The 13,079-nt window shown below is 39.0% G+C and overlaps 1 protein-coding gene across 6 annotated transcripts in view; it reads right to left on the reverse strand.

The window, feature by feature from the left end:
- Window positions 1–223: 223 nt before the first annotated feature.
- LGR5 (leucine rich repeat containing G protein-coupled receptor 5) overlaps window positions 224–13,079 on the reverse strand; it is a 121,189-nt gene continuing 108,333 nt past the window's right edge. For 5 of the 6 annotated variants that reach the window (XM_024737170.1, XM_024737167.1, XM_024737171.1 and 2 more), the window contains 7 exons: window positions 12,412–12,477; window positions 11,196–11,267; window positions 7,971–8,042; window positions 7,020–7,145; window positions 5,844–5,989; window positions 4,042–4,125; window positions 224–2,836 (listed from right to left, as the gene is read on the reverse strand). In XM_024737170.1, the coding sequence (XP_024592938.1) occupies window positions 1,749–2,836; window positions 4,042–4,125; window positions 5,844–5,989; window positions 7,020–7,145; window positions 7,971–8,042; window positions 11,196–11,267; window positions 12,412–12,477 (1,654 nt within the window). In that variant the 3' untranslated portion in view covers window positions 224–1,748. The remainder of the gene's footprint in view (window positions 2,837–4,041; window positions 4,126–5,843; window positions 5,990–7,019; window positions 7,146–7,970; window positions 8,043–11,195; window positions 11,268–12,411; window positions 12,478–13,079) is intronic. The other variant, XM_024737166.1, reaches the window with a different exon arrangement.

The raw sequence follows: 13,079 nt of genomic DNA on the forward strand, positions 1-13,079 counted from the left end.
ATCAGTCATAGTTAAAACAATCTAGGAGTTGGTAAAGATATTTTGATTTGTTCTTGTGAAAGATTTACTTCTTAAGACAAGTCCAGAATACTTAAAATACCGAAGTGCAAATACTTAGATAGCAAATGTATTTAAACCTCAAAACTCAAAACATTTAGGACACCATGTATTTGCCTATGGGATCAATAAAGCACTTGAAAATATTTTGTTTTATAGTCACACATTTTATTACAAATTTCTTTTATTTTGTACCTAATAGAAAAGCAAGTTTGGAGTCTATTTACAGGTACTATATACATTTACATATATTACATACAGTTAATGAATTTAAAGAAAATGGGCAGAGAAACACAATATATATGGAAGAATATGCCACTGTACATGGTTTATTATCATGGTCCTTAGTATTACTGAATCTTTACTATAGTAATAAATACAGTTCTATATTTATACATCTTATAAAACATCTCATAAATGTATTTTTTTCAATTCCAAGTTAAAACATCTGATCAAAATAAACATGCTTATATAAAAATAAATCTACCTAACAGTCTTTTGGTTTGGATGTAGTGAAGCTAATGTAGTATAATAGAAATTATTAATTAATCCTTTGACCTTTAATATTTAATAATTTTGCCTTGTACAATACCTAACACATGTATTAAATATGGAATAAGCAGAGAAGTCATGTTCTTGACATCAGGTAGGTTGATCCAAAGACAACATAGCTAAAACCAAGCTAAATAAACAGGATAATATATTACCGAGTTCCTGTTGAGTCAAAAGTGGTTTCAGACATTGTTGCTAAAGCTACTAGAGGTACCTGTGAGAAGTTATGTCAGTGGATTTAGTTTACGCTCTGTCTGCATTTGATTGTTACCTTATCATGCACATCAGTTTGAATCAAGTGATAAAACCTCCTGTGAAAAACGTGCACTCACCCAGGGGGAAAATAATCCCAGGTTGCTTACCGTCTTTTCTGCGAATGTCCATTGCCGGCAATGGAGTTTTCTTCGAACCTCTGGGCACCAAGGGGTTAAAAATGAATTAGACAAGACCTCATCTGTACATCATTGCCTTCGTGGCAATTTATGAATTTAAGTTCATTTTCCTTTCAAAGTATTTGTAAGCAGTTTTATTCCACTGAGGGTGGAAGTGCCGATACATAAAATCTAGCATCTCTAAAAATGGTGTGACTGTGAATGAGTTAATCGTGCCTTAGTTATCCATTCACAGGGGTATTGGTGACCTGGAAGGACCCTTTCTGAGGAAAGGTGAAGAAGTACTAAAACATCTCCACATGGTCATTAAAATGAAATCCTACTGGTCACAACCATTACTTAGTAATGTAGGCCATTTAAAAACTCTTATTTTCCTAATACCTCCAACCATATATGAAGGGTTTCTCTGGTTTAAAACCCCTTTCGTAAGCAAGTGAGTTGAAAAAGAATTCAATTGAAATCATGGAGAATTTTTTGAACAGTTCAATCTGTTTTTAAAATATTTATATATATTTTAGGCTTACCTGAAGAGTGTGACTGAGTTATATAGCTTGAACAAGTTATATAAGCAGCATTTAGACCTATTTTTCACTCTCTTGTATCAATAATTATCAGCTTTTTGACACTGAGAGGTTTTTTTTTTTTTTAAATCAAGTTTCAACTCAGCTCTTTTTAGTTACTGCTCTGATATACTCAACCTCACATTTTTGGGTTTTCAATTTTTGAAAACTTTCTCTCACATATTAATTAGAGACATGGGACAAATGCCACAGATGAAAGATGACAGCTTTCGGTCATTGGATAAGCTGGTGGTGACCCAGAATTGGAAGGCAGGTCATAGGCTCTGCTGGCACTGGTGAAGGTTACCAAGGCCTGGGTTGAGTCACAGGACTGTTTCTCAACATCATCAGAGTTAATAGACATCAGGCTTGTGTGTTTCGATCTTGTCCAGAAGTGGGTTTGCTTTCCCAGGCTCCCCAGATCCTCCTTAAAATGAGGATTGAAGAGGATGTAGAGAAGGGGATTGAGACATGCAGGAAGGGGGACAATCACCAGAAGGATAAACTTAATTACTTCAGGGCTGATGAATGTGAGGTTCAGTAAAGAGGAGAAGGACAAGAAAGCCACCGGGCAGTAAAGGATACAGTTGGTGAAGAGCAACAGAGCAATGTGCTTCACCATAGAACAGTCCCAAATATTCTCCAGGTCTCCCTTTTCCAAATTGCAGTAGAGCTTGGTGTAGGCAATGGTCATCACGAGGAAGCAAAGGGAATTGAGCAAGACGAGGGCCACCATGTAGCCTGTGGCGCTGGGCTCCCCAAAGGGCAGCGGCAGGCAGAGCGGGGAGGCGCTGTACTCGCTGCCGCCCAGCAGAGGAACCGCGGCGATGGTCGCCGCCAGCATGGCGCAGAGCGCAACGATTGCTTTCAGACTGGAAAAAGGAGTTTTCGTTTCGAATTTTGCAGAGCATTTCACAGAGAACCCACGCTCCAGGGCTGCCAGGGTAAGCAGGAAAACCGAGGATTCCGAAGCAAAAATGGACAAAAACCCGACGACCTGGCAGCCGACCCCCTGCTCCCACCACGCACCGTGCTGCGCAAAGCTGCCAAAAGTAAAGGCATCCACGCCAGCCAGCACAGCACTGGAGACCCCCGTGAGCATGTTCACCACGGCTATTAACCCAATTAACAGTTTTACGGAGGAAATGTACAGAGGGGCTCTGAACACGGTTGAAGTCACCAGGGCATTACACGTCAGGGCCAAAACTGCTATGGTCCACACTCCAATGCGGATCAGCCAGCTACCGAACAGGTATTCGCAGAGTTTGAAAGGGCCTAGAAGTCCAAGGAAGAAAAAGACTGGGTATCAAATTAGTGTTCACAACTTTTGCCAAATTACCTCTTTGTCTCTCTTGTTAGGACACCAAGAGATAGAGACCAGTAACAGCCATGGTAACACACAGTTCCCTTATGGCACACTCCACTTTATTAAACCACTATTTAATGTAAAGGTGAACATACCGGGTGCCCAGATTTTCAAGCTATGCCCAGAGAAATGGAGCCGGGGAGTTTAAATCACTGGATTCAGGTCCCCCAAATACAGCAGTGTGAGGGCCAGGTAACAAGTCAGATCTCTGGTTTTTGTTTTTTTTTTAATAAAGTTTTTTTTTTTTTTTGATGTGGACCATATTTAAAGTCTTTTTTGAGTTTGTTACAATATTGCTTCTGTTTTTTTTTGTTTTGTTGTTTTGGTCTGGAGGCATGTGGGATCTTTTCTCCCCGACCAGGGATTGAACCCGCACCCCCTGCATTGGAAGGCGAAGTCTTAACCACTGGACCACCAGGGAAGTCCCTCCTGGGCGTTTTATGATATTTGTCCAGAATGCTTCAAAAAAGGTTCTGTAAACAGGGAAGGAGAATCCTAGGGAAATACTCAGTGATGTTAGAAGAGGAAGTATGAAGGTGCATTTCATGAGAATGTCGTCTTAGGTTTAGATTGACATTTGACGTTTAGGTGCAAGGAACCATCAAATTGTTGAAAATAAAATATCAGCCCTCCCCAGCTGTCTTTTTTTTTTTCAACTGGTCTATCCTATTTCAGGGAATGGGACAAACAATTAAGTGAATAATATATATAGTTTTTACTTATCTCTAAAACTATTATTTGCTTTAACCAAATAGCTATTTAGAGAAGACTTACAAGAAATCACTGTCAAAAATCAGTGATTACATGAAGCAAGACTGTTGCATACCAGACTAAATAGCTAATATTATTTTAAAAATTACATATACTTCTAACTATAAGATTGGTTCTTTCATTTCCATTAATCTGAATCAAAAGTCTCCTACAAAGATCCTATTTATGAATGGAGACCAACTCCAGGGAACGAACATTTGTATTTTAAAGGTCCCCATGGGGTGGGATATTGATGAGCTGCAAAGACGGCACAGATTTTGCCTTGAAGTGTAGCCAAATGTCCCTGATGGCCTCAGAATTAAGGGTGGGTACTGCTGCTGAGCAGGTCTGATGCCTTTCTCACCTGGGGAAGGTGAGCATTGCACCGAATGAAGGGCTTTCAGGTCTTCCTCAAAATCAAGCAGGAAATCTTCAAGATCACGCTCATCTGCAGGAATGAGAAGTTCTGGAACGATTAGTTCTGGAATGATTAGTTCTGTCTCTCTTTTCAGGGGCCAACTTCCAGGGAGGAGAGTCCTGGATTGCCCTAGAGACATGAAATGTCACAAAGGGAACTGAGGGTCAGACATCCCACTTTTCCCTGGGCTTTCTTGCAAGTCTATTATAAAATTGCTTTGGGATGTTCTACTCAAGCTACTATATGACAGAATTTCAGCAGAACTGGGGGCAAGGGACAGTAACCCTGGACTCCCTGTCATAACGTCGAAGCTCTCTCATTCTGTTCTTGTTCCCTGGAGCTCACGATGGCCCCAAATTGCACTGACCTAAATTAGAGAGAGAGCGTGGGCCTCTCCGTTCAGTGGAAGAACCACTTTATCCGATTTTCTAACACTTAGATAGCTATAGTGCAAATGTTCTGAGCTGTGTTCTCTGAGTACAAGAGGGAGAATTAGTAAGTTTCAATCTTTCTGGGGAATTCTGCTTAACAGAGGACAAATCAAGTAACTGGTGCTTGGATTAGCTATCCATGAAACAGGAGTTTTGTGATCTAACACACTTACTGATTTAATTGGTCTGGGGTGAGGTTTGGGCACCAGTGTTTTTTAAAAGCTTCTGTGTGATTACAATATATGGACCAGGGTTGCAAATCATTGTCCTTGAAAATAAACTCCACGAAGAACCTTGTCTCTCTCGTTCATTGTGTGCCTCTAGGGCATAGAACAGTGCCTGGCACACAGTAGACACTCTAATTGTTTATTTTTTTGGGGGGGGAGGGTTGAATAAATATAGTAGAAATTAGGGTGGGTGAGGCAGAAAAAGCAAAAATGAAAGCAAGAACAAGAGCAAGACATATGCTGTAGCCTAAAATAAAAAAGCCAAAGGCTAGCTATAATATCAGCTCCTTAATCAGGTCTGTGTGCAGGAAGAAAAGTTAAGATAATGTGCAGACAGACTGAATCGTACTTGCTTGGGAATCAACAAATCATTAAGACCCAAAGGAAGAAAAGCCAGTCTATTTAGACTCTGTGCAAACTTGCAAGGTTGGCAGGGAAAGGAAATTGGGGGCTGCCCAGAGCACTGCCTCATTACCACAGGTGTGGTTTGAGGTACATTGTTGTCTATTTAAGTCAGGTCTTGCTTCAAGGAAAGCCAAGTGCTTTACAGACATTATCTCATTTCACTTTCCTGACAGCTAGCCTTTGTCGGGGGTAGGTGGGGAGAATGTTTTAGGATTAGTTGGATAAGAAGTTGGATTCTTAAGCCCTTCTGCTGAAATATGGAGGCATCTAAAATGTCTATATCCTCCACTCCCCACTGGGGTTTAAGAATAAAAATAGATTGCATTTTCTGGAGAAAAAAGCGCAGAAGCATGTTTGAAAAAGTTATCCACAGGGATAAGGCCCTCAAAAAAGTTTATGAAAATATTGATAATCAATTTTAATATTTACCCCTGAGGACAATATGTGCTAAAAGGGATCTAATTGTAAATATAAGTATTAAGAAATCCCTTAGAGAAAAGATGACTTTTTAGAATGAATCCTAAAGGAGTTTTCTCTTTCTCTAAGAATCTTTAAAAAGTGGGATTGATCCTCAACTTGCTGGAGAGATTACATAGGGACTTGTTTGGAGTTCAGATGATCTGCTCGATGACTTTTCAAGCCCCGTTCAGACACAATTTCATCACAGTGACATAGCAGCTCTCACCTTGAACTTGAAACATTCCAGCATCTTTCTTATGAAGGTCATCTGCACTGCTGTTGTCGCCTTTATTCCACTGATTAGAAATTTTATAGACATTTTCACATACTCCAAATGCACAGCACTGATATGCATAAGGCATTTCTATAACCCTTTGAATGAACAAAACCAAACAAAAACACACACTTAAAGAAATAGATTGTTAAATACAGTGCTCATCTTTCACTTAATAATTCTGCCTGTGGATCTTAGCCTTAATAAGTAATCTAAAGTGTTAACTATGTGCATAAAGATGTTGATTACCGTGCTATTCATAACAACAGAGTTATTAAAAATTATTGCCATGAAATGTTGACAGTTGCTGAGGCTGAGTGATGGATATATTATTTTCTCTACTTTTGAGTTTGAAAATTTCCATAATAAAAACATTAAAAAATGACTGTTAGGAAAATTGTAACACCATTAAAAAGTGCTTATGGTATGACATAACGTAAAGTGACAAAAAGGTGATATAAGTTTGTATACGTACTGTGATTCTAACAATTAAAAATACATTGGAAACAAAATCTGGAAGGAAATAACATAAAACTTTGGTTAAGGGTATTTGTAGACTTTTTTTCCTCTCTTTTATTTTCTAAACTCTCTTTTGGGGTTATGGTTTTAAAGTATGTAAAAAGTACTGTGGTTTAATATATATACAGAATATATATATGTGTATATACATATATATATATATATATATAAAATCTTTCAAGGGACTTTATCGCTAATAAGTGTAACAGGTTTTAAAGAGCATTACTTCCTCAAGCAAATATTAATTTAGTACATTTTATTAGAACATATACATAAGCAAGACGAATTTAAACATGTCAACAGGAGTACAATTATGTTATAATGTTATTTAATTACATGTCCTAGTTTGTATCTCATGGATCAATGGTTTTCAAACTCTTTCCATGAACTCTGTGGTTCCAGGAGGCATCTTTGAAGAAGGAAGGAAGTATGGTCAGGAAGACACGTTCTCCCACTCCAGGGCTTGTCCTAACAATGCCCCAGGGGTGGGGGACTTGAAGGCATGAAATGCAATTCAAAAGAGTCCCATAAATTTTGAAAACCACTATAACACGTCTATTGTTTCACATGACCACAAATGTATCTTATTAGTTTTAATGACAAACTCACTTGAGTTCTGGAAAGTTTTCAGATGATATCAAGCTCTGTAAGGCATGATTTCCTGTTAATTTTAAGTGAGTTAAACCATGTAACCCAGTTACAGGAAAAGACGACAGGCGGTTGGATGATAGGTCCCTGCAAAACATCAAACAACAATTGGCTTTTAGTCTGTGTTAGCATAAAACAATTATGTTAAAAAAGCAACCTAAAGATGATTAAACTGCTCCATAAAAACTTCTAAGCAGGGTCCTTCCTCTTAATGGTAAAAGGAACCATTTTGGTTTTAGCTCCTGAACGACTCTTCTATTTACCATCAGAATTGCAGGAGAAAAATGTTTTAATCACACCCAAATTGTAATTTCTACATTCAGCTTAATTTTGCCAGATGGGGACATCGAAAATCAAGTGGAGGGTGCTACACATAATTTGAAAAGTGGTGCTGACTAGATCAAGTTAGGGGTGAGGGGGAAAACATTGTTGAGGGTTTATCTTCTTCCTTCTCGCCATAACTTCTGTCTGACCAGTTCCTTCTTTGTCTCTGAGACACAGGAGAGAGGGAGAGGAAAGAGCAAGAGATGGAAAGGGAGGGAAAAAATGGACAGGAAGATTTTCTATTAGTCAAGATGGCAAACTGTAAAATGAAAGACCTTTAGAACTGAACTGATTACTTAGTCCATTCCACCTGATGGCTCAGCAAAAATGGAAAATTTCACCTCAATCACCAGAACCAGCTGTCACCCAGATCGTCATTTATCCACATAAGGACGCACATGGCCTTGGAGGGGCGGGGGGTGGGAAGTGGGGTGCTCCTTTCTGGTGTGATCCAGCTCCAGTGCAGGAGACACTGAGGGCTGGGCATTCTGTGCACTCTGGCTTTTTCAGCAAAACCAACATTTTTGATTAATCAGATGGGGCCCAATTATTAAAAGACATGCCATAAACAAGTCATGAAATACTCACAGCTTTCTTAGAGATGGCAAAGTGGAAAATGCATTGGGGTGAATAACGGCAATTTTGTTCCAAGCTAAATTCCTATTAAAAAAAAAAAAAAGGCAAGTGAGAGGATTATATAAAAGAAGACTGTGTGAAGTTTTACCATATATATTCATTCTTCTAACAAAATGTAATTTCCATTCAGGACAGGAGCAATTAACTTATCAAATCATCTTTCAGAGGCAGATATTAATAGTATAAAATGATGAAAGAGAGAATTTTAAAGCAACCTTGTTTAAATCAATCCAGGAAAATCCTTCAGGTGGATACTTTAGATTTTACTCTCTTCTTGCTAAAAAGTTGACTTTAACATGGTTGTAAAATTTTATTAGGGCATTTCTAAGATGAGTAGGGGTCAGGGAATTGGAAGAGACAGGAACTTCTGAGGCTCTTTCTCTGACAGGCAAGTAAATTTTAAGTTATAAAATGTCCCCGGATATGTAATGAAACTCAACAAAAATTTGTGTACATTGTCCATGTATGTCAGGCCTTAAAAGAAACACAGAGATACTTTTTTTAAAAATTCCCAATAGAGAGAATGGACATTTAATTCTTTTTTTTTTTTGCGGTACGCGGGCCTCTCACTGTTGCGGCCTCTCCCGTTGCGGAGCACAGGCTCCGGACGCGCAGGCTCGGGGGCCATGGCTCACGGGCCCAGCCGCTCCGCGGCATGTGGGATCTTCCCTGACCGGGGCACGACTCGTGTCCCCTGCATCGGCAGATGGACTCTCAACCACTGTGCCACCAGGGAAGCCCCTGGACATTTAATTCTTAACTGGGAAATGAAGAAGAGAGGGGCTAGCATATGTTAGAAATAAAAGCCTTTGATAACAAAATCTACAATTTATTGAGAAATAAAATTCACTCACCCCTTCCCTCCACAGACATATATGTAATGAAATGTAGATAATTTTACAGGAATAAGAAATTCCACATTTTAGAAAAAGAGCAATGAACTTAAAATTCATATTTTTAAAATTCATAACTCAGAAGGGAACTAAAGTGTAGACATTTGAGGAAACTGAAAGTGATCACTGTCAACTTTTCTCTAGCACAGAAAAGTAATTTATTCATGGTGTTGGGCCCCCTGAGTTACTAGGATAAATGGTATTCACAGAACATATACATTCTCATTTGAAAGGCCCCTGAACTGGGGAAAACTGGAAGCCTTTTTAGTTTTCTCCTTTCATCAATGGCAGAACAAAAGAAAATTCCAGCTAACGAGGGGAAGGAATGGCATGGAAGGAGTGGGAAAGCTACAAATGGGAATTGGGCAGGAGACTGTCTTCTGTTGAGCTGCTCATCAAATACGTGTCCAGTGAGGGTTGCAAGCCCTGCCACCTGCACTAGATGCTGGGGATAAGAAGATGAAAAAATTCTTGTCGTTTTCAGGTAGGGCGTGGTGTACCTGATGGCGGTGCTGAGTGCTGAGTCCTGTAGCAGAGAATGTGCAAAGCACATCAGAGTAGAGAGGGCTCAGAGACAGGAGATGTTGTTCTTATGGGATGGACAGGGGCAGGTTAAGAGTGGGGAGGAATCCAATGGGCGACAGGACCAGGAGAAACAATGGTCCATGTGTCAAGGGACTGGGAACTGGTGGGTGAGAGATGAAGGTGTTCCAGGGGGTTGGAATCAGATTCTGAAGGATGGTGCTTGGAAGTTTGGTTTTGGTATTGAAGACAATAGGGGAATAACAGAAGATTTTTGAAGCAGGGAAGTAACATGATTCAATTTCTACTTAAGAAAGATTCTCTTTGGAGAACGAGATGAATGGGTAAAGACTGATGGTGGAAAGTCCGGTAAGGAGGGTGATGACAGTGATCTAGGAGAGTGATTCCATGGGTGTCTGGTGAAGAATATTTAAGTTCTACTCTCTTAGCAAATTTCAATTGTACAACACAGTGTTATCAAATATATCGACCTTTGATATATTTGAAAAAGAACTAACTTTTGGAAAGAGCCACAACTCCAACCTGGTGAACAAGGCAGGTAATAAAAGTAGGTAATGTACAATATCTTTGTTTCACATTTATTTTAAAAAGTTAAAGAACTTCACAAGCCGATTTTAGACCAAAAGTAAGGAAAGGGCAACACAATTAAATTCAGAGCAAGATGATTTTCAAAGTGAATTTTTTGGAGAAACTGATTCTCCAAGGTGAATTTAAAATGTTTTGAGGAATGGTATTATTTTATGAAGGTATGGTCTCTTAAATGTTAAGAAAAACTTTAGGGAAAAAAGGGTTTTTAACACCATCCTGCAGTTTAAACATTACATATTGTCATCGTTCACCAAAATTACACAGAAATCCAGTTTCGGGATGGAAAAAAATCTGTCATGCACAAAAAAATCTGTTACCGTTTTTTTTTAAACTTATGGTTAATATATGGTATTTTCAGGTAGTGTGTGGTCCACCTGATGGCAGTGCTGAGTGTTGAGTCCTGTAGCACAGAATGTGCAAAGCACATCAGAGTGGAGCGGTATTTATGGTATTTTCAATATATATTAATATATATAATAATCTATTATATATTAATATATAATATATTATACATTTATATAATATATTAGTATCTATAATATATGTCAAATATATGGTATTTTCAATCATAAAGTGGAATTTAATATTTACAAATCTTAGCCATCTGAGCAACAGAAGCATTTTCCAGGACAGTTGTGCTTAAACCTTAGTGTACTTGTTAAAATACCGATTCTCAGGCCCTACTCCAGAGTGTCTAACTCATGAGGCAGGTGAGAACCTGGACTCTGCATTTTTTAGTCACCTCCAGGTGATTCTTAAGCACTTAGAGAGACTCACATTGAAAAACTGTTTGACCAGGAGAGAAAAACAGGCAGGAAGAACTGTGTGGTCACCCCGGTTTTGCAGGCAGAACAATCTCCGCCAACTCCCAGCTAGGAACAGAAACACATTTTGTAGGCAGTTCAATAGCTTGGCCTCCTTCCTCTTTATCAGAGTTTCACGTCTGCTGACTGGCAGAGGGCAGATTGCAAATTTACTGCTTTTGAACCTGTTCCTGGAAATGGTCATGAGCAAAATATTTGCCTTCTCCTAGCAGATACATGCACAAAGGCCCACCAGTACAAGTAGACAGTGAAAAGAGAATATTAGGGGAAGACCCAAAAGAGATAAAAAGTGCTCGATGTTGGGGAAGCTGCCGCGAGAGAGTACTCACAGAGAGCGGAGGCTAAACAACTGCTGGAAGGTGTTGGCTCGAATTTCACACATTTCATTATGTCGCAGGTCTCTGAAATGACAGGTTCCAAAGATTCATTTCGGAGCCACAGGTTTCAAAGATTAGTCTTCAGAGAACTTTTACAGAGGGGTCACCTGCCCTCGGTCACAGGAACACATGAACTACGACTACCGAGTGACACTGAGAAAAATTTCTTTTTGTTTAAAAAAGAACACTGCAATGTAACCACATAAAAAAGTATTGCCTCTCTTTCGAAGCCGCTCTTCCCTTTGGGTGAATCTGAAGCTATATTCCAAATGCCAACATCATTCAAACGCCTTGAGGATGCCTCTCTCTGCCCTCTGAGTCTTTCTTATGTCCTTGGAGGGTCTTCAGGAGTGTCAAGTTGTTACCTTTCAAGGTGGATTTTTCCCCCCTCCCTTCCTCGCCCAAAGGCATTCGGAGAAAGATTAAGCAGATTAAGTATTGTTTTGACCAAAACCAAAGCATGACTATAAAGCAACAACGCTGATGTTTTATGGAGGAGGCAATTTTCAGAGAGGAATTCTAAAATGTTTCATGCATAAGTAGCATCAATGGCACCTGAAATATGACTAATACGGCACCTCTTCTGAAGCTTACTATTGTGGTTTAGAATAGAAATTTTTTTGGCCGCACGCACGGCTTGCCGGATCTTAGTTCCCAGACCAGGGATCAAACCTGGGCCCCCGCAGTGAAAGTGCCAAGTCCTAACCACTGGACCGGCAGGGAATTCCCATGAAGGTTACTATTGTGAAGCAAACATACCAACAAAAGTATCCCCATATTAAAACGTAATGCCGTGCATATGAGCTTCACTTGTGTTCAGGAAAAAAAACAAAACAAAACAAAAATAATGCCACTCATTGGAGGTGTAAGTTCCAAAAAGTTCCAAAGCTCAAATAAACCCAGTTCATTACTATACCAGGTTAGGAAAGAAAAAAAAACCCTCAACATACTAAATGCCTTACTTATAGTATAATGCATGGTAAAATAATATCGTCTATGTCTCCCAACTTTACAGACATCCTATACAGTCACAGCTCCTGTGTGTAAGAAGAGAAAGCATCACATGTCTCCCCAGTGAACCACAGGGTAAGCAAACCAATGACCCCTGGAAATGTGAGTTTTGGCTCTTGGTTTGCGCTTGGTGACTTAGAGACTCTTACAGACATACATTTTCTGAAGCTTTCGGCAGACTGAAAAACTGGGTAAATCTTCTAGCAGGTTATAAGATAGATCTCTGAAAAACAGAAGGTACAAAAGGGAAAAATCTGTTACATATTAATTGTAAGGAAACATGCTTTGCTCTCTTTTCCCCTCCACCATAATCTAGCTCCCAAAGGCAGACTATGAACTTTTCCCCAGCCCTGATGTGCGGCAGGTAGTCATAGGCGTTATTAGATTAAGCAGTAGATTCAGATGTCAACTGAAATGTAACTGTTATACTTCTTTAATTGATTTAAATAATTTACTTAATGAATTTATTTATGTTTTGTTAGTGATGATCTACAATGTTCTAGCTATTATCTTACAGAAATGAGTACAAATTAAATTAAATAATTGTGCCTCTGTTTCTAAGAGCTGCTGTATCTGCAGCTGAGAGAATCATTGTTGGTTCTTTTCTAATCAACAGAAAAAGAATCCCAACAACAATTCAAAACATAGCACTAACTTTGAAATCAATCATTACAAGGGGGGAAAAAGAATCTAAGCAAGTCTTCAGCCCAAACTCAACAAATTACAGAATAACAAAAACATCTGGACATATTTATAGTATAATATAACTAATCTAAAACAAGCCATGGTAATTTGCAGAAAGCTTAAAAAAAGAAAGCCGGTAGA

This window comes from Neophocaena asiaeorientalis, unplaced genomic scaffold (genome assembly GCF_003031525.2).
Source record: "Neophocaena asiaeorientalis asiaeorientalis breed wild unplaced genomic scaffold, Neophocaena_asiaeorientalis_V1.1 scaffold134, whole genome shotgun sequence".
NCBI classification, from domain to species: Eukaryota; Metazoa; Chordata; class Mammalia; order Artiodactyla; family Phocoenidae; genus Neophocaena; species Neophocaena asiaeorientalis.